Genomic DNA, 25540 nt, shown 5'->3' with positions numbered 1-25540 from the left:
ACAAATGTAATTGGATATAGATGGTTAACTCCAGAAGGCGTAACCTTCAAAATCAAGGATAAAAAAGAAAAGACTGACTCTGTCCAGAAAGCACGGGAATTTTTAAGAGTCCAGATGGGAGGGCCAGGGAAGGAAGGAGAAAAAGGGGAGGACAGTAAGTCCAATGGCGAGCTGGACTTGGAATCCTCCGGGGAGGACTCTCTATCAGAGAAAGGGGCGGCAACCCCTAAAAGTCCTTATAAGCTTCAGAAGAGACTAGGCAAGGAGAAGTAAAGGCTGAAGGACTCTGAATTGTGCCTTTTAAAAATGTTGAAGTGAGATGCTTTGGGGTGTTAATGTATGACAGTTAAACTCAGGGGTCATTTCGTAGAAAAAGAGGTAGGGGAACTCATTAGCATAACTCATTAGCATATACCACACCCCCTGACATCACCAGAAGTGTGTCATAAGGCCACACACCCCGCCCCCAATGGTCCTGGCCGCCGCTGGCGGCCTTGCAGCTCCACTGCCGAGCCCCATGAGGGGCCCAGCGGTGGACCTGCAAGGCCGGAGGGAGTGCAAGGAAGCCCCGCGAAGGCCCTCCCTGGCCCCAGGCAGGCAGGGGTGGGGAGAGGCAGGGAGGAAGCAACTTACCCTCCCTCTTCTCCTGCCTCCTCCTGGCTGAATGAGGGCCGGAAGCGGGGCAGCCGGAAGCAGGGGGCCGGGATTCATCATGTGCCCTGCCCCGTACCTCACTCGGGGGAACTGCGATCCTCCGCGATCCCCCCTGAAATGACCTCTGGCCCTCACAGAGGAAGGAGAGCTTGTACCTGAAGGTGGGATGGGGGGGGGCTCTGCAACTTACCTGGCTGCTTCTTGCTCCTCATGGCCTGATTGAGGGCTGCTGGGAGCAGGGGGCGGGGCTTGTTGCATGTGCCCACCCCCTGGGCTCCTTACTTCCGAAGCTCTGCTCCTGTGCGCTCCCGCAGGAAATGACCCCTGGTTAAACTTAAGATTTGGAAAAGATAATGTTAACCTTGACTCAGTTGATAGTAAAATGAACGGGATTAAGACTAAATGTATGGTTAAACTGGTGGGATGATCTCCTCTCTTGGGTTTTTAGTCAGTAGTGGGTATCTTTCTTTATCCTATAAATGTAGTTCCCCCTCCCATTTTCTGTTGTAGTTTGTAGTGTTACCAAAAAATGCAATAGAAAATCCCCTCCGGGGGCTTAAAAAAAGAAAAGAAATGTCCTGGGAGAGTTGTGGCTTTTTTGTTTGTGAGGGTGGTGTTGTGGCTTGCTTGATTGTGAGGGTCGTGGCTTGCTTGCTTGAGTCAGTCTGTCTCATGTTGGGTGTTCCTCTTTTCCTGCTGCCTTCTAGTTTTCCTAGGATTATTGTCTTTTTCCAGTGACTTTTATCTTTTCATAATGTGACCAAAGTACGATAGCTTCAGTTGAGTAATTTTAGCTTCTTGGGAGAGTTCAGGCTTCATACCCATCTGCCCACACAGAAAGCAAAAGGTAAAGAGGGCATCTTGGTCAGAGATATTCCAGGCCCTGCTTAGAATTCTCAGCTCCTGTTTAAAAACATTTCTAGCCCTTCTGTTTACAGATCTGGACAGAAATGGGAGAAGGCAGCATTTTACTCAACTGCTCAGTAATGTAATTGGGGCGGGGGGGGGGATGACAGAAAGCATCAATTAATAAAGGAAGTAAGATAGGGGAGGATCTCAAGAAGTGCCAAAATAATCGTGTGTTTTCAGAAAATGCCATAACCCATTTTTGGATTAAAACTCATTCTCAGGCGTACAGAATCAGTCTATGAAACAACATAACATAACATTATTTGATAACAAAATTAATACATTTAGGAATGGATCTAGGGTTGCCAAATCCTTACCTTATGAAGAGCGGGGGAGTCCAGCGCTGGTCCGGGAGTCCATGTGTGCGCACGAAGCGTGCGTGCGCCGCAATTACATCACCCGGAAACCATAGTTTCCCCTCGGATTATTGTGGCCCTGCCCCCAACATGCCCGACGTGATTGTGTCACTTCCAGGTGACGTGCTGACGCCGGGCATGTCGCGTGCTTTGGGGGTGGGGTTCCCCCTGGGGCCCAATCTGCCGGCGGCGGGTAACGGGCCTCTCGGGCGGGGGTTTACCCGCCCCCCCGGGAGGACTTGGCAAGCCTAAATGGATCCCTTAGGGAATCCCCACAGAAGGGATTTTAACCTGAAGCGTGTTGGGTGGGCCACAGCATTATGAAACTGTATCTTAGCAGCCCAAGAGATTTCCCCCTTCATTGTTTTGCTAAAAAGGAAACATTTTCTGCTTCTCACGGACTTTTGATCCCTTCCACCATAAAACTTTGGGCTACAAAATTCAAAAAACCCTCAGTAGTGCAGTGAGAGATCTACCTATAACAACTCTTGTTCGAGTCTTGAAAACCACTATGGCGGCGATCCAATAAAAAGCACTTAAACCCACTTAGTTCTCTCCTTCGCTTTTGGTCTATCACATTTGCTAATGAATTTCAAGAACATAACTTCCATTATGATCAGTGATGATCCTAAATCTTCTGAGGAGAGTGAAATCTTCCTGTGCTGGTTTTGGTATCTCCACATCTAAGTTTTGGTCTGTGTCAGTTCATTTCTCTTGTTATCTCCTTGACCACGGGTCCCTAGCCTTTTTGAGCCTGCAGGTGCCTCTGGAATTCTGACACAGCGTAATGGAGGCAGTCGTGAAATGGCAGCTGCAGGAGGCGGGGTCAGCCACAAAATGGCTGCCGCAGCTTACCTTCAGTCACACAGTGAAAACCCTTTGGCTGTGGTGGCAGCTGCTGCTGAAGCAACATTAAAAAAAAAATCTGCGCAGCCAATCAGAACTCCAGTGTCTGATCAGAAGCCCTGCTGAGCAAAAGCCCCACCTGGCCTCACCAAAAGCCCCACTTTCTCAAAACACTTGGTGGGTGCCAGGAAAGGTGTTGGCGGTAATCATAGTGCCCATGGGGACCCCTGGCCTTGAATGTTTCATCCTGACAGTGTAAGACGACTGATCTGAACTCCAGTCAAAGTTGTCAAGGGCTATCAGAATGGTTAAGGTTTCCACATGATACTCAGATTCAATTTGAGATGCATGTTACCAAGACCGATTACTTAAAAAGAGGACTGAAGTGAAATGTGACAAGGTGCTCTGGATATTTTCATCTCACTTCACTGGATTTGTGTGCGTGTGTGTGTTCTTTTGAGGTTGAGGATGAAGATGATGCCTGCCTTTGGGAATGCCAGGTTCGCTATGTGACTTTCATCGGGATTGGGAAAGACGCCCACACCTTCGCACTCATCACGGACATGGGACGGCAGCGTTTCCAGTGCACGGCCTTTTGGTGTGAGCCAGATGCAGGCACGATCTCAGAAGCGGTCCAGGCGGCGTGCACGGTAAATGCCACGATACCTCAGAAGGTCGCTTCTGAGCAGGATTTCAGAGCAGGAAGGCTTTTATCCCACATCTCCAGGTTGCCTGACATAGATAGTTCTCCTGGGAGGTCTTGGAGTCCGGTCTTGTAGCTGTGATCCTGAACCAGTCCCAGTCCCCACAGATTACGGCGCATACCCCTCCACAGTTTCCAGGGGCTTAAAAGCTGGGACCATGGATCAGCAAAGACTCTCACTCAGCCCCGTAGCTAGGGATTTGGGGAGGAGAGGGGGCCTTGGGGGGGCACCAGCTAATTAAATCAAAGGCTCCAGGGCAGGGGGGGGGTCTGCTTGGCGCGCTCCCACCCAGCCCCCACTAGACCCTTCCTCTGAGGCGAGCCAGGATCCCAATGTTAATAGACTGTTAACAGCGCCACACACTAACGTTCCTCAGAGGTCTAGGAACGTTGAAAAGGAGAACGAGGATCAAGCGTCCTCCCTCCTTCCCTGAGCCGGCGATCACTTCTGAAGCCTGGCACAGAAAATCCAATAGGGGGAGCGAACTGCTGCAGCGGCTGCAATCCGACCAATGTGTGTGTGACTCGGTCAACCACCGGTTGCTGCTGGGTCCTGAAGAGACTCAGCTCATCGTAGATGGGGCTCAACAAGGGAGAGGCCGGCTCATATTTGTGAGTGCAATGCTGTAACTGTGTGACAGGCAATCAGGGGGAGGGGGCCCAGGGGGGAGGGAAAGCCGAGGCTCAGGGAGTGGGGCCCATAAAAATCACGGGGAGGCAGGGCCCCGCAGGCCCCGCAGTAGCTACAGGCCTGCTCTCACTTATTCTGTTGTAGACACTGATGCAGCCTCTTCCCCCACATATGACAGAATAGCCTGCCTCAACCTTGACAGGCCTACCTCACAGGCAGAAAGGCAGGTTTGTGCCGGCAAAGAAACAGCAAGACAAAAACATTAGGCATGTTCATGCTCTGGCTAGGGCCATGCTCTGTATATTAAGAGTGTGTGCAAACATTTCACTCTAGTTGTTGGTTAATTTTTTAAAAATCATTTTCTTTATATGTTTTCGTTACTCTGTTCACTCCCTTGTTTTAAATAGAGAACTCGTTTTCTGGATGTAATCTTCGGGCACTGAATCCCTACCTCATGGGATCCTACCTACCACGTTGCAGGGAGATAGGAGAATGGATTCCCCTTCCACAGGCAGTTTAAAAGCAGCACATATTCCTAGCTCTAACTACCACCCCCCCCCGACACATCAACGGACATGAAATTCTCAGAGATTTTACCCCTCATCCAAATTATCCTCCCTGCCAAATCTCAGCAGATGGGGAAAAGTGCAATTAAAATTCTCACTTGCATAGTGAGGCATTTGGCAACCACAGAAGCTGCCTTATCCAAAGCCAGGTCTTGACAGTACCCTTCTAAGGAGAGCTATACCAAGGGTGTAACTCCTCTTAGTATGGCATTCTTGGGCTATCAAGGTTACTGTTGTCTACTCTGACCGGTGGTGGCTTTCCAGAGTCTCAGGTCAAAGCCTTGCACACAGGCCCGTTGCTAGGGTTGCCAAGTCAAAAAATTCACTTACTGGGGGACTCCCGGTCCGCGGCTGGAGTATGCGTGCGTCGCACGCACGTCACCAGGAAGTGACGTGATGATGCGGGGCACGCTGGGGGCGGGGCCACAACTGTCCGAGGGAAAACCCATAGAGTTTTCCCTCGGATGACTGTGGCCCCGCCCCCAGCGTGCCCGGCGTCATAACGTCACTTCCTGGTGACGCGCACGCCGGGGTGGAATCCCCCCCGGGACCTGATCCGCCGGCGGCGGGGAACGGGCCTCTGGGGCGGGGGTTTTCCCGTCCCCCGGGGGGACTTGGGAAGCCTACCCGTTGTTACAGTGGGGCATTTTGGGGACCTGCCCCACACATAGCCATGCGAGAAACCTTATTTTCGAGGAGAGACCCCCCACTGCCTGCTGCTGGCAGCGGCCAGGGTGAGAGCCTCCCTCCCACTGTGGAATGGGGGGGGGAGCATCAGGGGAAGTGGGAAAAGACAGCTCAGAGAACTTTTAATTGCCCTCGGAAGGCATTTAAATGCCTTTTGAAGGCAATTAAATGTCCTATGGGCTGTTTTTTTCCTTAGGAACTGATGCGCTCTCTGCTCTGTCCTTTGAAAGGAAGGGCTAGAAACAGGCTCGGAGCCTCTCCCTTTAAGGACGGGCTTTCAGATTAATTTAACTGTAATTGTAAACTGTAAAAAAATTAAATGCCCCCCCTAATAAAAAAAAATCCTGGCTACGGGCCTGCTTGTACATCACCTGCTACCCGATCCTTTTAACTGAAGAGGGCAAGGATTGAACTCTGCATGCAAATCAGGTAGTCTCACTACTGAAAAGCCATGGCCCTTCCTTGACAGACAGAAAGGCAGAGCAGACATTTCGAATCAGAAGGCGAAAGCAGCACAGCCGAATGGACACAGAGACGTGCACTTGGTAACTCAGAGAAGCAGGTACCGTTACACAGCCCAAGAAGCAGGCAATCTTAAAAGCAGGCAGAACAAGTAATTGCACGGGAAAAGGAAAATGGAGCCACTGCCTCTCATACTCATAGAGTGTTGCCAACCTCCAGGTGGGGGTTGGAGATCTGGAATTACAACTGACCTCGGGACTACATAAATAATGTGTTCGTTATTTATTCATTCAAAACACTTACTCCACCTCTCCTTTAGAAGGTGGACTGCATGGGATTATACCCTACTGACGTCCCTCCCCTCCCTAAACCCCACTCTCCCAGGCTCCACCCTCAAATCTCTAGATATTTCCAAATCCAGGGTTGACAACATCCCCTATATGGAATCCAAAAGGCCCAATGAAGCCACCGAGACAGTGCAATCATGGGCAGAAATGCCATGCACTGAAGCCTCTAAGCATAATTCTTTTCAGCTGTGCGATCATGAGGGCTCTTTTTGGGCAGGAACGGAGTTCCGGCTGGCTCCCAAGTTGGCCACGCCCAGCAGGAACTCATTAGCATAACAGGCCACACCCAACAGCAGAAACTCATTCGGATTGGCTACATTAGGGGTGTGTGGCCTAACATGCAAAGGAGTTCCTGCTACAAGAACAGCCCTGGGTTTTGTCAACAAACAGGGTAAACAGAATAAGAAGCAAAAGGTGGGTGTGGCTGGATGACCACACTTCTGGTAACATGGGGGTACGGCCTAATAGACTAATGAGCTGTGTTGTCAGGGGTGTGGCCTAATATGCTTATGAGTTTCTGCTGTTGGGTGTGGTCGATTATGCTAATGAGTTTCTGTTGGACTTTTTCTACAAAAAGAGCCCTGGCGATCATTATACCTCTGCTGGTTAGACAAGGCCTGTACTGCTTTCATATAACTTGCTGACCCCACTCTCCCAGCCCCCGTCAGATAACAAAGTGAACATTAATACATTTTTTGTCATTGTGATATTAACGATATTAAAGAATGGAGCACGTTCGGGGTTGGGTTTTTTTTTTTTTAAAGTTAAATGTCCAAATGTATAGTTCTACTACTGCAGATTCATCACGCTCTACCAACTTGTTTCTTTGGAAGGTCCAGTATCAGAAATGCTTAGTCGCCTCCACGTCGCGGATGAGACCGAAAAGTGGTTCCCGTTCCATCCTGAAGATGAAAAGAACAGTGTCAGTAGACTCACCAGGGTGCCCATTTCCTGCCGTGGGGCACCCCCTACAGAAAAACGGCAACGCCACCACTACCCACAAGAGGGGGGTCTTCTCTTTCTTTGAAGCATTCCGCCAGAAGCCGTTCATGCTGCACACCCCTTAAGATGAAAGACGTGGCGTGGAGGAGACAGCAGGCCCCCCGATGGCAAAGAACAGCAGCCTTCTTGCTGATGCCCAGGCTCTGAATGTAATTAGCATAATCCTCTCTATTGGTTCTTTCACTAAAGCTAAAAGACCCGGCTGATCCAAGCAGCCAGACCATATCCCCTGAGAGAGGGTCCTGGTTAATTCAGGATTTCCTGTGCATCGTTTCCGAGTCCTTTGCTATCTAGAGGCTATCGGGAGGTGTCAAGGTTGCTTTGGGGAGTAGTAACGATGCAGCATGTGAAGGTTGTGAGAATGTTCTCTCTTGGCCTGTGGAGTACCCAACGCATCACACACAGGCTTTAGAGTTTGCTCCTGCTGCCCAAGGGGGTTCTGTGGGGCAGGGCACAGCAGGCATGCCAGCTTCTTGATTTTATGCAGTAAAAGCTGTGGGCACCTCCCCTCTTTCCTTTCCCGGTTGTAGCATGAATGCCTGATATATGAAACCTGAATGCGGCCCCCAGTAGAAGGAGGCGACTCCAAGCAGTTCATGGAGCAGACGTCATAGAGAGTTTGAGGCAGCCGAGATATGCTTGCAGGCCTCCTGGTTTGTCAGACACGGATACAGGGCAGCATTCCCTCTGACAAGCGGCAAACAATCTACTCTCGATGAATGCACGCACTGAAACAGACACCGCCCCGTCTATTTCACCACATTACTGGTCCCTCCCAGCGTAGCTGAGAACAGCAGAGGTCTGCGGCCCTGCTTCTCTGGCAGAATCTGTGCCAATCTTTTCCACTTTGGGACGTCTGTCACTAACAAACAGTGCTGCAGTGACCACCTCCCTGCTACCGAGAAACACAGACCTTCGGTAGCCATGACAGAGCCCGGACTAGGGTAGGAGGTGGCCTGTCGGACTGTTCTGCTGTGCATGCGGGGATGACGCTCCGCCCGAGGTGCTGACAGTACTGTTGGGGCCGGTGGTGTGGGAGAAGGAGATGGGCATGACTTATGGCTATGGCTTTATGGGCAGCTGCCGGCCAGGTCAGAGGTGAGCCTGAGCCGCTGTGAGAACTGCTGGGGCTCAGCTTGCTTCCAGCATGCCTGGCTAAGTATGACTTCGAAACCTTCCAGCATTCCCTTTGCTTGCTGGTGCCTCATCATCTTCACAGGTAGACAGTGCATTTTTTTTTTTGGGGGGTGCTCAGGCCAAAAAGGTTGCCATCCCCGGGCGTAGAGTTACCAAATGGTGCACGCAGACAGTGCTAAGTGCTCACTAGCAAAACGTCCGTAAGGAAGCAGTATGTGCGTATGGCGCCAGCACACATGACTGTCCTTATAACACCAGCATGCTAGCCTGGTGCTCGGATAGGGAACAAACCCATTCAATAAGATTACTACTGTATGGTCCCACGGCGGTGATCAGTTCCAACAAACAAGTGCGCAAGAGTGACTTATACGTGAGAGTAGTGAATAGAAAAACGCAGAGCTTTCAGCAGATGTTTAAGAAAACACGTATAAAGATGAGAGCCCGTTTTGCCGACTTCTGTGAAAACGATACTCCTTGGCATTATTTTATCTGTGTCTAGAAGCAGGTGGTTGAGGCTGGTGGAAGGAGGATGTAGGTTTCCAAAACACAAGTTTCCTTCTTTTCCATTCTGGGCCTGGATATTACTCATCTCCTTTTTGTTTATAATGTAATCCCTGGTTACAATAGACTCAAGTCTACCTCAGTGATACTTTATATCTGATCATTTGTGCAAATAAACTACTACTGTGGAAGAAGGTAGTCTTGTGTTATGTTTCGTTCCTGTTTCCAGATTTTTTTTTTTTTTTTACTGATGTTGGGTTGAGCTGGTGAGGAGGCCACTGCATGAATTGACTTGTCCTTAGTGTACAATAGGGGAGGGCCTGTGGCTCGGCGGAAGAGCCCTTGCTTCACATGCAGAAGGTTTCAGGTTCAATCCCTGGCATCTCCAGTGTAAAGGACTGGGTAGCGAGTGGTGTGAAAGACCTCTGCCAGAGACTCTGGAGAACTGTTGCCAGTCTGAATAGACAATATTGACCTTGATGGACTGAGGGTCTGATTAAGGCAGCTTCATGGAACATAAAAACATAAGAGATGCCAATGTTGGATCAGGCCAAAGGCCCATCCAGTCCAACACTCTGTGTCACACAGTGGCCAGAAATACCAGTGCCATCAGGAGGTCCACCAGTGGGGCCAGGACATTAGAAGCCCTCCCACTGTTGACCCCCCCCCCCAGCACCAAGATGACAGAGCATCACTTGCCCCAGAGTCCCTATCTATACCTTATGGCTAATAGCCACTGATGGACCTCTGCTCCATATGCTTATCTAATTCCCTCTTGAAGCTGTCCATGCTTGTAGCCACCACCACTTCCTGTGGCAGTGAATTCCAAGTGTTAATCACTCTTTGGGTGAAGAAGTACTTTCTTTTATCCGTTCTAACCCGACCGCTCAGCAATTTCATGGAGTGCCCATGAGTTCTTCTATTGTGAGAAAGGGAGAACAGTACCTCTTTCTCTACCTGCTCTTTCCCATGCATAATCTTATAAACCTCGATCATGTCACCCCTCAGTCGTCGTTTCTCCAAGCTAAAGAGCCATACAAAGCCATCAAAAGATAAACCCAAAAGACTAAAGTAAGAGTGTGGAACTGAAATGCCCCGCAACATAAATGATACCCTTTGTGACTGGCTAAGAACTGCAGGCCAATCTTAAGGGAGATTTACTTGGAAGTAAGTTCCAGGAGCTGTGGTGGCTCAAGTGGTTAAGACGCTGAACTGCAGGCTGTGGAAGATCGGTAGTTCAGCAGTTCGAGACCCAGGGGTGCCGCATGACGGAGTGAGCTCCCGTCTCTAGTTCCAGCTCCTGCCAACCTAGCAGTTCGAAAGCAAGACATTGCAAGTAGATAAATAGGTACCCCGTCGGGGGGAAGGGAACAGCATTCCGTGCGCCTTGGTGTTTAGTCATGCCAGCCACATGACCACGGGAACGTCTTTGGACAGTGCTGGCTCTTCGGCTTTGAAACGGAGATGAGCACCGCAACCCTAGAGTCGGACTCAACTGGCTTTCGAGCAAGGGAACCTTTACCTAAGTTCCAGTGACAAAAATGAAGTAGTACATATTCTGCTAGTCTTGGATTGAGGAGATGTGAGTCCTTCTCAGCTGTGAAGGGGATTGGAGCTTGTAATGATTTCAAGTTTTATGTGTGTGTTTCTTTAAAATGGTTGGTAAATGTCAGAAGTACAAGGGGGTGAAAGAGGGAGATGAGTGAGTGAGATGATTGGTGGATGACTGAGAGTGTGTGGGCGGAGCCAGGAAGGGTGTGCGTGCATGCGTGCGTGCGTGCGTGTGGAGAGAGTTTGAAGTCTGAAGTCAGCAGCTGTCAGTTGTGGTCAATCTACACAGAGTCTGAGAAGCCGTCTTCTCATGAGAATCCTATAGAAGTGCTGTGGAAGACATTAAGATTCTAAAGGAGGAAGAAAATATACTTGAGGGGGCATATTGGGAAGAATCTAATATAGTCAGAGTATTTTAAGAGTGTGAGGGGAAAAGCTGACGGAGACCTGAGTAAAAGGGGGAAGGATTTTATGGAGCAACTTGACAAAATATCTTGTAACCAATACGTTTCCTTTTACCAGTAAAGTTTTATTTTGTTTATTGTTAGCCCAGAGTCTTATCCTCAGAACCCCATATTCAATGAAGGAACCTTAGAGCTTGGGCACAATACCGTGGGAAAGGTTAGTTAGAGACTGGAATTAAATTCCTGGTGGCAGCATTGCCTACATTGAGTGAAAGAAACAGCAAGAAATTTAAAACCACATCATACCTAACCACACAAAATAAAAGAGAGGTACCATGACAGAGCTGCGGTGGCTCAAGTGGTTAAGACGCTGAACTGCAGGCTGTGGAAGGTCGGTAGTTCAGCAGTTCGAGACCCGGGTGCCGCATGACGGAGTGAGCTCCCATCTCTGGTTCCAGCTCCTGCCAACCTAGCAGTTCGAAAGCAAGAAATGGCCGTCACGAGGGCTAGGGCTTTATCGGTGGCGGCCCCCACCTGGTGGAACGAGCTCCCGGAGGAGATCAGGGCCCTGCGGGATCTGGTACAGTTCCACAGGGCCTGCAAGACGGAGCTCTTCCACCAGGCTTTCGATTAGGGGCCACCCCCCTGCTATTACCATCATTGGGGGGGGGGACGGGCCCTGGGATGTAATGAAGAAACACCGGAATTGACACCCAATATTAAGGACATGGAATGCCTACCAGGGTGTTGGAAGTGGATGCGGTTGACATCTCCCGAGGCTCCGGCGCTGAGATTGTTGAGCACTTTAATGTATTGTATTTATTGTTTTTAAACTGTATAACTTGTTTTAAATGTAATTTAAATTGATGTTTTACTATGGTAAGATCTTTTACTATATAAGCCGCCCTGAGCCCTACGGGGGAGGGCGGGATATAAATCTAATAAATAAATAAAAAATAAATAAATAAAATTGCAAGTAGATAAATAGGGACCACTTCGGTGGGAAGGTAACAGCATTCCGTGCGCCTCGGCGTTTAGTCATGCCGGCCACATGACCACGGAAACGTCTTCGGACAGCGCTGGCTCTTCGGCTTTGAAACGGAGATGAGCACCGCAACCCTAGAGTCGGATTCGACTGGCTTTCGAGCAAGGGAGACCTTTACCTTTACCATGACAGAGCTATTAGTTTAAACCAGGAGTCCCCAAAGTGGTCCCTGTGGTATCCATTCTGTGGCTGTGCCCATCAGGCCGCGTCAGAATTCCAAAAGTGCCTGCTGTCTCAAAAAGGTTGGGGACCCCTGGTTTAAACTATTTCACAGAATTGTCGACAGGATAAAAGGTGGAGGGGATGTATGCCACCTAAATAAAGATGCTCCCATGCAAGGGTGCGTTTGGGCAGTCCTTCAAGTGGAGGCAAAACCTTCCATTGTAAGTATCAGGAATTTTTTTTTGGGTAATCGAAAGTGCAGAACTGCACATTCGTATGTGATTATAAAGCCATGCATGCAGCATGAACTGCTCCAACACAGCTACGTATACAAGCTTTGTTTCTTTGGGAGCACAGTTCTATAAATGCAGTGCAGCTCTAAGGTGTTACATCCTTTTAAGTCTATGGCCTTTGAAGGGTGTAACTGTCTAGGGTGGGGAGAAAATCCTCACAAGGGGGAATCTGACAGCAAGACCACAGAAGAGGAGTGTCAGCTACGCTGCCATGAGTGTGAAGATGTTTTCTAATTGCTTTGCATTCCCTCCCATGTGCTTAATTGCTTCAGAGCTGCAACGCTTATCTTTGATGTTGTACTGGAGGAGATTGTGGTGTCTATCGTCCGTGGGAGTTTCTTTGTTCCCAGCTTCGCTACTGTTAGAGAGTCTAGCAGTCTCCCGTGTGCAGGAGCCCACCTAATTGGTTATTGCTTGGGGGGGGGCGCATATGAATGCCTTATATCCTATTATGCGCACAGGTAGCCCGCCATTCCTAACAGTGTTCCTGTTATCGCATCTATGGCTTTTCAATAAAAGTAAAACCTTCCTGAAAGCGTGTACTTCGTTGTTTAGCTGTGGGTCCTGACAAGAAGGCACTGACAAATTTCCTTCAGCTTCGGGAGCCACCTCGAAAATTTAGGAGATGGATTTATTGTTCAGCCTGCATGGGTTTATATTTTAATGACCCTACTTGCTCATTCTGGTTACCACAAAAGCTAATCCTAGACTCTTCATGGGTGGGGGTTTTTTGGGTCTTTTTAAATAGCTACAACAAAATGTTGCAGTGTAGCTGTGGTTGTCATCACAACAAGATGCTAACCTTTATCCCTCACTTAAATAAGCTTTCAGGTCGGTAGCTGTGTTGGTCTGAAGCAGCAGAACAATTTGGAGTCCAGCGGCACCTTTAAGACCCACAGTTTTATTCCAAGTGTAAGCTTTTGTGTGCAAAGCACTCTTCTTCAGACAAATGGAACAAAATCTCCTCAAGGGTTATTTACAGGGAACAAGAGGGTGGCATGGCCACTCCTAACAGCTGCCCCCCACCCTCTTTTTTGTTCCATTTGTCTGAAGAAGTGTGCTTTGCACACAAAAGCTTACACTTGGAATAAAGCTTTGTTGGTCTTTTGTTCCATTTGTCTGAAGATTTTGTTCCATTTGTCTGAAGAAGTGTGCTTTGCACACAGAAGCTTACACTCTGAATAAAACTTCGTTGGTCTTAAAGATGCCACTGGTCTCAAAATTTGTTCGAAATAAGCTTTGTACTTCTGCTGAGAATCACTGAGAGACACTTACAATAAACGTCGAAGAAAACTAGGCGCTACAATGAAGTCTGAGGGTGCTGTGGATTTGTCGAGCCTGGCAGAAGAGTCTCAAGTGAATCTAGCCCCCAGGAACTGCCTGACTGGACCAAGTGGGGGGGTGGGGGGCAGTGTTCCCTCTAAGCTGAGTTAGTGTGAGCTAGCTCACAGTTCTTTAGCCTCCGGCTCACACATTTTTGTCTTCGCTGAGGAAAGGAGGGCTCCAGAGCAGACTAATTTATGCAGGAGCCAAATCGCTCACTCGCTCACAACTTTAATGCCAGCAGCTCACAAAGTAGAATTTCTGCTCACAAGACTCCACAGCTTAGAGGGAACATTGGTGGGGGGTGGAAAGTTTTGACAAGTTGCAGCCAACTTATCGCGACCTCGTAGGGTTATCAGGGCAAGATGCGTACAGAGGTGGTTTGCCACTGCCTGCCTCTGTGCCACAACACTGAACTTCCTTGGTGGTCTCCCATCCAAGTACTAACCAGGGCCGACCCTGCTTAGCTTCTGAGCTCTGATGAGATCGGGCTAGCCCACGCTATCCAGGTCAGGGCAAATAGGGGTAGTGTCACTGAAACGCCATGTCCAGAGACAAGAAGTGTCTAAACACCATGGTGAGGAAGCAAATCGAGGCCTTGGGTTATTGTTGGTCCTCCAGGGTAACTGGTTGGCCAGTGCACATGGCAGGCCGCTGGAGTGCGTAGACAACCGGCCAGATTCAGCCCAGCACGTCTAATGAACGGAAGGAGAGTTAATAAGACACAGCAAGCTTAACTGTGGTTGTGAGCGAGAGGAAATTTTCTGAGCTCTTATGTTCTTGGAGAGAGTTATTTGGAAGTCTGTCACTCCTTGGCAAATAGAAGGGGAAGTCGTCGAAGTAGTGACAGACTTCACCTTCCTGGGATCCCAGATCACCGCAGACTGTGACAGCAGCCATGAAATTAAAAGACGCCTGCTCCTTGGGAGGAAAGCGATGGCGAACCTAAACGGCATGATAAAAAGTAGAGACATCACCCTACCAACAAAAGTCCGCATGGTCAAAGCGATGGTATTCCCAGTAGTCATGTATGGCTGCAAGAGTTGGGCTATAAGGAAGGCCGAGCGCTGAAGAATAGATTCTTTTGAACTATGGTGCTGGAGAAGACTCTTGAGAGTCCCTTGGACTGCAAAAAGATCAAATCAGTCGATCCTAAAAGAAATCAACCCTGACTGTTCCCTGGAAGGCCAGATACTGAAACTGAAGCTCAAATACTTTGGCCACCCAATGAGAAGGGAGCACTCCCTGGAGAAGACCCTGATGTTGGGAAATAGCTCAGCAGTTCAAGACCTGAGTGTGCCGCGTGACGGAGTGAGCTCCCGTCTCTAGTTCCAGCTCCTGCCAACCTAGCAGTTGGAAAGCGAGACATTGCAAGTAGATAAATAGGGACCACTTCGGTGGGAAGGGAACAGCGTTCCGTGCGCCTTGGTGTCTAGTCATGCCGGCCACATGACCACGGAAACGTCTTCGGACAGCGCTGGCTCTTCGGCTTGGAAACGGAGAGGAGCGCCGCAACCCTAGAGTTGGCTTTCGAGCAAGGGAGACTTTGACCTGTTTTGTTGTCGTTGTTCAGTCGCACAGTCGAGTCCGACTCTTCGCGGCCCCATGGACCAGATCCGGCCAGGCCCTCCTGTCTTCCGCCATCCTCTGAAGTTGGCTCAATTCCATGTTCATTGCATCTGTGACACTGTCTGACCATCTCATCCTTTGCCGCCCCCGTCTTCTTTGACCTTCTGTCTTTCCCAGCATCAGGGTCTTCTTGACCTGTGTTGTACTGCTTCAGACCCAACACGGCTGCTGCCCGCCTTGGTCTATCTTCACCGGGCTATTTCCACACACAACCCCCCCCTCGCCCCACGCCGGCCCTCCTTGCGGGGCTCTTACCTCCGAATAAGCCCGTCCTGCAGCAGGGCCGGGCGGCGGGCGCCCCCTGCAGGAAGCCACCGGGGCGCGGGGGAGCGAGTGGCCCGGTGGCGTCCCTCAGGACAGCGGCACGCTCGTCACGTCATCGCGGGGCCGAGGCCTGCGAGCGGCGGCGGCGGCCATCATGGCGGAGCTCTACGTCAAGCCGGGTAAGCGACTGAGGGGAGGCCGGGCGAGAGACGGAGGCCGCGGTTCCCCTCGGCGGGCCGGGCTGACGACGGCGACGGGCTCTTCTCCCTCTTGTCTCCCTGCAGGCAACCCGGAGCGCGGATGGAACGACCCGCCTCAGTTTTCCTACGGGCTGCAGCGGCAACGGGCGGCGGCGGCGGATCCGAAGGCGGCCGGGGCCAAGCGGGGGCCGCTGACTCGACGCGCGGCCGCGGCAGGGGACGAGGCGAGGCCGCCGCCGCCGCCGCCTTCGCCTCCGCCTCACGGGCCAGGTCGCAGTTCAATGTAATAAAGTATTAATGACACAGGATCCACATATCTGCAAGACCACTTTACTCCTGGGTAGCAGCTCTGGTCTGCAGATAAAAGATCTACTTTCAGTTACATCATGTAAACAGAGTAGAATATATTCCACATGCGCCAGAGCTTTTTCTGCAGTGGTTTCTACCATGAGGAATAATAGCCTTCCTGATTATGTCAGCACAGTAATGCTCAGGGCCTTTTCTCGCAGCAGTGTATTTATTTTTTACTTTTGGAGGGCTAAATTAGTTGATGGTGAATGATCTGTGCTTGGCCTGGGTTCTTTACATTTATTTAATATACTGGTTTTTCTGTGCTGTCTTTTAATGCAAGTAACCCACCTTCGGTGTATTAAAATATCTCAAGTAAATGCCAAAACCACTACACACATATGCACATGCAGTGTCCCACCCACCCACGGGACGACCCCCTCCGGATCAGTGTTCCCTCCAAGCTGAGCGAGTGTGAGCCAGCTCACAGTTTTTTAGCCTCTGGCTCACAGATTTTTGTCTTCGCTCAGGGAGGAGGGCTCCAGAGCAAACTGATTTATGCAGGAGCCAAATCGCTGGCTCACAGCTTCAACGCCAGTAGCTCACAAAGTGGGATTTTTGCTCACCGGACTCCACAGCTTAGAGGGAGCGTTGCTTATGACCAGTGTTCCCTCTAAGCTGAGTAAGTGTGAGCTAGCTCACAGTTTTTTAGCTTCCGGCTCACACATTTTTCTCTTAGCTCAGGAAGGAGGGCGCCAGAGCAAACTGATTTAATGCAGTTGCCAAATTGCTCGCTCGTAACTTCAACGCCAGTAGCTCACAAAGTGGGATTTTTGCTCACCAGACTCCACAGCTTAGAGGGAGCGTTGCTTATGATCAGTGTTCCCTTTAAGCTGAGTAAGTGTGAGCTCGCTCACCGTTTTTTAGCCTCCGGCTCACACATTTTTGTCTTGGCTCAGGAAGGGATGGCGCCAGAGCAAACTGATTTATGCAGGAGCCAAATCGCTCGCTCGTAACTTCAAGGCCAGTGGCTCACAAAGTAGAACATTTGCTCACAAGACTCCACAGCTCAGAGGGAACATTGCTCCGGATTCCTTATTAGAGTCGCCAATTTCCAGGTGGGTAAACACAGAAAACACCGTGTTGAAATAATAAACGCGATATTCACATGTGCTGATAGCTAAATAGATTTGCTTTTTTATACACCACATCAACTCTAGTGGATTGTAAACACTTTTTTAAAAAACATTTTATTGTCGGGTCACAACATGTCCAGTATTATGACATTTCCTCATTTCTATTATATAGCCCTTTCCCCTCCCTCCCTCCCTTTCTCCAGGCTTCGCAGTGATCCCACCCCTACCTAGTTTCTTTTCTTGTCTAACCCTTCCTCCTAAAACAAAGTTTAATATGTAATTATTATTTTAACTACCCTTTTTCATATATTCTATCTCATAGGTCACATTTCTTTAACTGCCATCGTCTTCTGTTCAACTCTTATTGTAAACACTTTCAAACGACGTCCTCACATTTCACTTGGGAAATGTACAATAGGCTGCTGCATTGTTCGGTAACGAATAACTGTACATTGGTATTCATCCTCCATCAGGAAGAAGACAGTTGGGCTCTTCATGTTATAGAACTTAGTTTGAAAGTGTTTGAAATGTGATGTTGTTGTTTGAAAGTGTTTACAATACACTAGAGTTGATGTGGTGTATAAGAAGCAAATATATTTAGCTAGAAGTACATGTGGATATTGTATTATCTCAACACGGTGTTTTCTGTGTTTATCTAACTTCGCCGTGTTCCCTGTGTGCTTGTTGAGTACCAGGTGGGGCCTGGCCTTCTCCCAGCGTTACAGCCAATGTTCCCTCTGAGTTGCGGAGTCCTGAGAGCAAAGATTCTCCTTTGTGAGCTCCGGGCATTAAAGTTGTGAGCCAACGATTTGGCGGCTGAATCAGTTAGTTTGTTCTGGAGCCCTCCCTTCCTGAGCGGAGAGGGAAAATGTGTGAGCTGGAGGCTAAAGAACGTAGAGCTAGCTCACACTGACTTGGCTTAGCGGGAACACGGGTCACAACAGCATCTTTGGACAACGGCCGTTAGGTTCCCCTGGAGAAATGTGGCAGCTTCGGGAAGGGATGGATGATGTATGGCAGTCGTGGCGAACCTATGGCACAGGTGCCAGAGGCGGCACTCAGAGCCCTCTCTGTGGGCACGCGTGCCATCGCCCCAGCCAGGCCCAGACCATCATTAAAGGGTCGAATTCTCTGCCAAATAATTTAAAGTCAATGAAAGCATTTGGGATTGCTTTCCTTACTTTGTTTGGATCATCTTAAGTTAATGTAGTTGTTTTTTTTTCTAAAGTAGAACCTCAGTATTCAGGTTTAATTGCCGTGTTGGCAATTTGCGATAAATAAGTGGGTTTTGGGTCGCAGTTTGGGCACTCGGTCTCTAAAAGGTTCGCCATCACTGATGTATGGGATTACAAAGCCGCTGGGGATGCCAGCCTCGAGGTGGGACTGGAATAATAGCTCATCTTCAGACTACAGGAATCAGTTCCCCTGGAGAACTGGAGGGCAGGCATTGTACCCTGGGGAGGTCTCTGTCCTCCCCAAGCTCCATCCCCAAATCTCCAGGAGTCTCCTGTCCTGGATCTGGCAACCCCACCCTCCATCCCCTGCTGGTTTCCAGGGGGGACCTGGCAACCTTAACTGAGGTCACTCCCTAAACTCCAGTGTCTCCACTTCCAAATCCCCAGGAATGTCCCAACCTGGAGCTGGCAACCTTTGTTCCCTGTGGTGCTTCCCGTGGACCCTCGGGTAGTTGTAATGGTAACTTGCGGACTCCACAGCTTCAGGACTGAGTCAGTCTGTGTGTGTGGTTAAAGTCGCCATTTGTGCAACTCCCGACAGCATGTAAGGAGGTGCTGGAATCGATCTCCCTCAGTCTATTTTAGAATGAGATTAAGTCCAGTAGCGCCATCAGACCAATTAAATTTTATTCCATGTATAAGCTTTCATGTGCATGCACACTTTTTCAGATCTGATGACGTGTGCATGCACATGAAAGCTTGTTACATTGGTCTTAAGAGGTGCCAATGGACTCAAACTTTGTTCTGCTGCTTCAGACCAACACAGATACCCACCGGAATATATCGGAATGAGAGTCTCATTGTTTTCCAGCTCTTCCCCCAGAAGATCTTAGGGAGATTCCTCTGTGTCTCCATTTTCTCCCCACAACAACTCTGTGGAGTAGCTTTAGGCTGGGAAAGATGAGTGACCTGGTCTCAGATCGCCCATTTGGCGGCTAGATCAGTCACTAATCATCCCTCTGAGACTGTGTGCACACATTCTTGGATGGTGTATTAGAATGCTCCGCAAAAGGTACTGAGTAGCAGACTTCTGGCACTTCAGTACCTTTTATGGTTTCTTACAGAGGCCCTTCAAGAGTGTGAAATAGATGAGAGATAGGTTAGCTGACATGAGGGACAAGTTAAAAATACATGTGTAAATGCATTGTGTATGTAAAATAATATTGGACAATAAGAGTTATTTCTTTCTTTTTAATTTCTGTTAAATATGATAACTGTTAGAAAATGTAAGGATATATCTTCTTGTAGGGAGGTATATAAATAAGTGTTAAACGATGCAATGATACTGTAAAATAACGAAATAAAAAGATTTACGAGAAGAGTGTGAAACAACATTCAAGTATAGCACCGTAAAAACCAACAAAATTTTCCAGGGTACAGTCCTTCATGAGTCAAACCTTACTTTGTCAGGTACCCTGAAAAATCAGTCATCACATTGCTATACTGGATTCTAATTTTGCTGTGCTATTACCATATTGTCAGTGTTACTTTTACCTGTGCGGTACCTGAGTGGAGACTGATAGACCCACCACAGTTTGGTGTAGTGGTTAAGTGCACGGACTCTAATCTGGGAGGACCAGGTTTGATTCCCCACTCCTCCACTTGCACCTGGCTGGATGACCTTGGGCAAGCCATAGTTCTGATAAGAGCTGTTCTTGAAGAAGAGCAGTTCTTGGTCAGAGCTCTCTCAGCCCCACCTCCATCACAGGGTGTCTGTTGTGGGGAGGGAAAGGAGTTTGTAAGCCACTCTGAGACACCTTTGGGTAGTGAAGGGCGGGGTATCAATCCAATCTCTCCTCTCCACACAATTTATTAATCATATCGCATTTCTTGAGAGTGTATTTGGAGGAAAATCCAACTGTAATGCTTTCTGCCACCTCATGTAGAATCTTAATTTTCCACAGGCAAGATGTTCTGTTAGGGGAGGGGCCCATGGCTCAGTGGCAGAGCATCTGATTGGTATACAGAAGGTCCCAGGTTCAAACCCCAGTATCTACAGTTAAAGGACCGGGTAGCAGAAGACATGAAAGACCTCTAGACACTGCCTGTCTGAGCAGGCAATACTGAACTTTATGGATTCAGTAGAGGTCAGCCTCATATTTGTTCATATTTGTACTACAGACTATCACAGCTACCCACCTGAAACTCTTCAAGAGAACAGACTCTATTGTTTGCTCAGTTGTAAATGTAGGTATTGCAATGTTAGCAATATTGTGGATGTGACTTGATTCTGATGGACAATAGAAAAACCGTTCTGCGTAAAAAGCCCACCCTCCTTTCGATTGGGTGTGTGTGTGTAGAAGCATTGTCTTCAATAGGCTTTTTAAGAGTTGTAACTCCCTACCTCTCTGTGTTCATCCCCACCATACTACAAAAATCTAGTTCATCTTAATCCTTTTTCAGGGTGCTTCAAAAACAATGTGCATTTAGTAGGCCAAAATTAAGAGTGGTCCCCCCGCCTCACTTTGGAAACAAGCAGTCTTGGTTACACCCTTCTTCCCTTCTCGTTCCAGAAAGTGCTCTCTCCTCACCTGCACCGCCAGCATTTCCCCCAAAGTCTGCAGGGTTGCCCCCTTCTACTTTGCCAGACCCTCCTTTGAAGACGAATGCCCTTGAGGCTGAAGAAGAGTGTGGTGTGGAGGATGTTCTGTCCCCATTGAACGAGGCTTTGGACCACTGCAGGGAATCTGCACGGGTAAGAGGAGTGATTGGCTCTTTCAGAACGTCTGTTTTCCTGTGTACTGATATGTACGGTAAGTGCCGGCAAGTCACATCCAACTTATGGGGACCCTACGAATTAATGTTCTCCAAAACATCCTGTTGTTGGCAGCCATTCTCAGGTCTTGCAGCCTGAAGGCCGTGGCTCCCTTGATTGAGCCAGTCCATCTCATGTTGGTCCTTCCTCTTTTCCTGCTGCCTTCAGCTTTTCCTAGCGTGATTGTCTTTTCCAGTGACTCGTCTTTTCATAATGTGACCAAAGAATGATGGCCTCAGTGTAGCCATTTTGGCTTCTAGGAAGAGTTCAGGCTTGATTTGGCCTAGGACCCACTTAAGTCTTTTTGGCAGCCCACAGGATCTGTAAAACTCTCCTCCGACACCACATCTCAAAGGAACCTATTTTCTTCCTGTCACCTTTCTTCATTGTCCAGCTTTCACACCCACACAGAGTAATGGGCTGTGACAGGAATTGTTTGCTCTAGGGCAGTGTTGGCGAACCTATGGCACGGGTGCCAGAGGTGGCACTCAGAGCCCTTTCTGTGGGCACACGTGCCATCGCCCCAGCCAGGCCCAGACCATCATTAAAGTGTCGAATCCTCTGCGAAATGATTTTAAGTCAATGAAAGCATTTGGGATTCCTTCCTTACTTTGTTTGGATCATCTAAAGTTAATGTATGAGTTGTTTTTTTCTAAAGTCAAACCTCAGTATTCAGGTTAAATTGCCGTGTTGGCACTCTGCGATAAATAAGTGGGTTTTGGGTCGCAGTTTGGGCATTCGGTCTCTAAAAGGTCCACCATCACTGCTCTAGGGGCATTTTTTTTTACTCGTGGGGAAGCACACAAACACACAACTCCCCCCCCCCACAAGCCGCTCCTGCTGCCATCCAAGTCACACACAGTTCAGACCAACAAGATCAACGGTTGCCAAGTCTGCTAGAAGTTGTGAGAAGTTCAGAAGCCTCAAACTCCGAGGGAAATGGTTGAGGGGAAAGGAGGAGAGAAAAGCAGAGGCAAACCCAAGGAGGGAGGGAGCCGGAGGCAGGGTGCCATCACCTTCCTGCCTCCCCACTCCATGGATCCCAGGGAAACCTATGCAACCGTATGGTTTTGCTGTTCTCTGTGCCCACGTCAAAGACCAAAGACAGAATCCAGCCCAAAGTGGGCACTGTGAAGTCCACCGGGCTGTCACATTTATGTCCTCCTTGACGGGAGCTGCACAGCTACAGTTTACAGGCTGTGCCGGCCAATCCAAGGAGGAAGGAACTTTAAGGAAGCCAGGAAGGAATCAGTGATGCCGATAACAGCTTTGGGCTGGTGCATCAGCAGCGTGGCTGAAATTAAGGAAAGGAAAGGGGAAGATTGGCTAGGGGGCTTTGATGATCCAATAGGGGGTGCGGCCCCTAAAGCCCCACCACTGGCTACGCCCCCAATTTCAAGTGAGCACTTGCCCATAATGATGACAAATGCAGCCAAGGCCCAAGCTGCAGTGGCTACCCAGACTTTGTAGGAGTTTGGCTCGTACGCCTACCTCTGCCAGTCCCATCCTCCCCGTCCTTTCGTTGCCTTTAGCACACCTGGAAGCAGGCTAGAGAACTAGGGTGGAGTAAGGGTGAAGGGCAGAAAGCCTCAAGACAGAAAGAGGGGCAAGTGAAAGAATCAAGTGTGAAACAACACAGGAAAAAGTAGAAACACAATAGTGTCAATGGGATGGAGAAAGATACATAGAAGTGGGAAACTATTCTGCAAAAGATTAACAGTGCTGGACAATTTTCAGTCCCACATCTGTGCTTTTCTCTGCACCCCAAGCTCCATTATTTTGAAAATCTACATTTCAGATCCCACCAGCTTCTAAATAGAATTATTTAGCATATCACATAAAATGAATTGGGGTTTCCTTGGTGGGGAATACAGATTTCCTTGAATGGAATAACTTAATTCTTCGTGTTGTATACAATTTAAAAAGGAAAAGGTTTCCCTTGCTTGAAGCTAGTCGAATCCGACTCTAGGGGGCGGTGCTCATCTCTGCTTCCAAGCCAAAGCGCCAGCGCTGTCTGAAGACGTTTCTATGGTCATGTGGCTGGCATGACTAAACGCCAAAACGCATGGGACGCTGCTACCTTCCCGCCGAAGCGGTACCTATTTATCTACTTGCAATTTCTTGCTTTCAGACTGCTAGGTTAGCAGGAGCTGGGGCCAAAGACAGGAGCTCATTCCGTCATGTGGCACATTCAGATCTCAAACTGCCGAACTACTGACCTTCCAGTCTGCAGCTCAGCATCTTAACCTCTGAGCCACAATTAGGACTCCTCTAATATGGAGAAATTGGCTACTGCTTGCAGTTGTGCAAGACCATAATGGTAACTCAGTTCAGACGTCACGGAGAACTATAATTAAAGAATAACTGTGGTTAGAGAACATCTGAATCGACTGAACCATGATTTGCTGTTAACTGGCAAATCAAAATCAGACACTGTGGACCAAAGTTCCCTCTAAGCTGTAGAGTCTTGTGAGCAAAAATTCTACTTCGCAAGCTGCTGGCATTAAAGTTGTGAGTGAGCGATTAGGCTACTGCATAAATTAGTTTGCTCTGGAGCCATCCTTCCTGAGCTAAGACAAAAATGGGTGAGCTGGAGGCTCAAAAACTGTGAGCTAGCTCACACTAACTCAGCTTAGAGGGAACACTGCTGTGGACTATGGTTCGAAATGGACTTGCAACCTTAGATTGGTAGCTTGATGTGATGGCAATTAGTTTATGTTGGCCCCTTCAGACATCATTCTGCCTTTGGAATTTTATGTATTTTGGAGATGTGTGACTTTATAAAGCTGAGCGCTCAGAGAATAGAAGACAGTAGAGGGCAAGTGTATCAAGGATGGGGAGTGAGTGCTGTCTCAAAATGGCTGCCAGAGTGCTGGGGCCAATCACAGAACACTGGGAAGGTGGCAATCCAAGCACTGCCTAAGAGAGAGGAACCTGTTTCTTGATGCACGCTTCCTGCAAACACAGCTGAGGTGAAAGAAAGGCAGGCTTGGCTCTTTGCTCTGGGGAAAAGATGCTCTGTCAAAGAAGCAGGTGGGCACCTCACGGGGGACCACTGCTTTAAGCCACTGTTTGCCTGTTGTACATTTGCGATCCAAACGATTTGGTGTGATGTCTGAAGGAGCCACTGAGAGCATCTGACTTTATCCTTCTTCTGACGAGAAGAACAAGGTGGTATCTTTGCAGTGGTGAACAGGACGTAAACACAGCATACAGGAAAGACGCCTGCCTGAGAAAACTGCACTTCTGTTTTCAGAAACAGGTTTGCGATGATATCAGCAAGCGCTTGGTAACGCTGGAGCAGATGTGGACACAAGGGAGACTCTCCGCTCCTGTGAGAAGAGGAATGAGGATTCTAACAGAAGGTAAGCAGTGCAACCAGGATGTGCCAACAGCATCCTTTCCCTCTGGGCACTTCTCGTCACAAAATTTGAAAACCAGAACCCCTTTTGTAACCGAACGGTCACGCAATAGGTCTATTGCAGACAGCTGTATTTCTCATCACACGTTCCCTGTAGAAGAGCAGGTGACCGGGATGCCTTTTCCACTGCCTTTTAAGTTCTGAGGTGCGCTCTTGTTTCTTTCAGAGCTTAAGTGTCAACACTGGGATGCAGCTGATGAGATTCATCGCTCACTGATGGTGGACCATATTAATGAAGTCAGCCAGTGGATGGTAGGAGTCAAAAGGCTCATTGCAGAAACAAGGAAATCACCCACAGTGGATCTGGCCTTAGAGGAGCAAGAAGTTGGAACCCAGCTGGAGCCAGAACACCAAAGGCTGGGCCCAGGGACTCTGCCAGCGATATAACGCTGGGCCTTGTCGCGGAAACAACCTGGACCATTTCCTTTCAAGCTGAGAAGCTGCTGTTATCCCCTCCAGAGTCAGACAGATACATGTTCCCTGCTGCTGACCTGTCTGATTGGTCATTCAGTAAGGAAAGGAAGTGCCTTCTGAAGCCAGTGATGGAGGTAAAAAATGCCCAGCCCAAATAGCCTGTGCAAACTGGAAGAAAGTCTGGATGGGTGTAGCCTCCTCTCAGCACTTCCTGCTCCTCATACATCCTACATTCCTACACCCTTCCCATGTCTCCGCTGGGCAGTAGACACTGAACAAAGGGTAGCTTTGTGATCCCCTGCACTTGTGTACCTATGTATTCAAGCAGTGGAGTCTACCACAAAGGGGAGGGGAGCAGACATTTACAAATCTTAAGTAAAATGTTTTATGCCTTCATTAGGAAAAAGCCTTGCTTCTGTTTTGCTTCACAAACTGATGTTTTAGAATCTGAAGAAAAAATATTCCTCCTAAAGATGTGGAAGCCTGGAAAGGAAACACTCCCCCCTTTTCAGCCCCCCCCCCCAGTACAAAGTAGAAATTGAGGGACACTGAAAAGATCCAATCATTAAGAAAAAAGGTTGGACCCAGACTCATTTTTCCTTTCCCCCCCCTTTCCTCT

At 48.8% G+C, this 25540-nt stretch overlaps 2 protein-coding genes across 2 annotated transcripts in view; both read left to right on the top strand.

Moving 5' to 3' along the window:
• Positions 1-8788, top strand: part of APBB3 (amyloid beta (A4) precursor protein-binding, family B, member 3) — a 29834-nt gene extending 21046 nt beyond the window's left edge. The window contains exons 13-14 of the mRNA XM_015422314.1: positions 3227-3415; positions 6995-8788. Coding sequence (XP_015277800.1) covers positions 3227-3415; positions 6995-7228 — 423 coding nt within the window. The 3' untranslated portion in view covers positions 7229-8788. The remainder of the gene's footprint in view (positions 1-3226; positions 3416-6994) is intronic.
• A 6725-nt stretch (positions 8789-15513) lies between these two features.
• SRA1 (steroid receptor RNA activator 1) lies at positions 15514-25332 on the top strand. Its single transcript, XM_015422320.1, has 5 exons — positions 15514-15651; positions 15757-15942; positions 20845-21026; positions 24343-24451; positions 24674-25332. The coding sequence occupies exons 1-5, from the start codon at positions 15627-15629 to the stop codon at positions 24892-24894; spliced, it is 723 nt and encodes a 240-aa protein (XP_015277806.1). The 5' UTR covers positions 15514-15626; the 3' UTR covers positions 24895-25332.
• Positions 25333-25540: the final 208 nt, after the last annotated feature.

Source organism: Gekko japonicus, unplaced genomic scaffold (assembly GCF_001447785.1).
Source record: "Gekko japonicus isolate JY-2015 unplaced genomic scaffold, Gekko_japonicus_V1.1 scaffold738, whole genome shotgun sequence".
Classification (NCBI taxonomy): domain Eukaryota; kingdom Metazoa; phylum Chordata; class Lepidosauria; order Squamata; family Gekkonidae; genus Gekko; species Gekko japonicus.
This window is presented reverse-complemented; position numbering and strand designations above follow the sequence as displayed.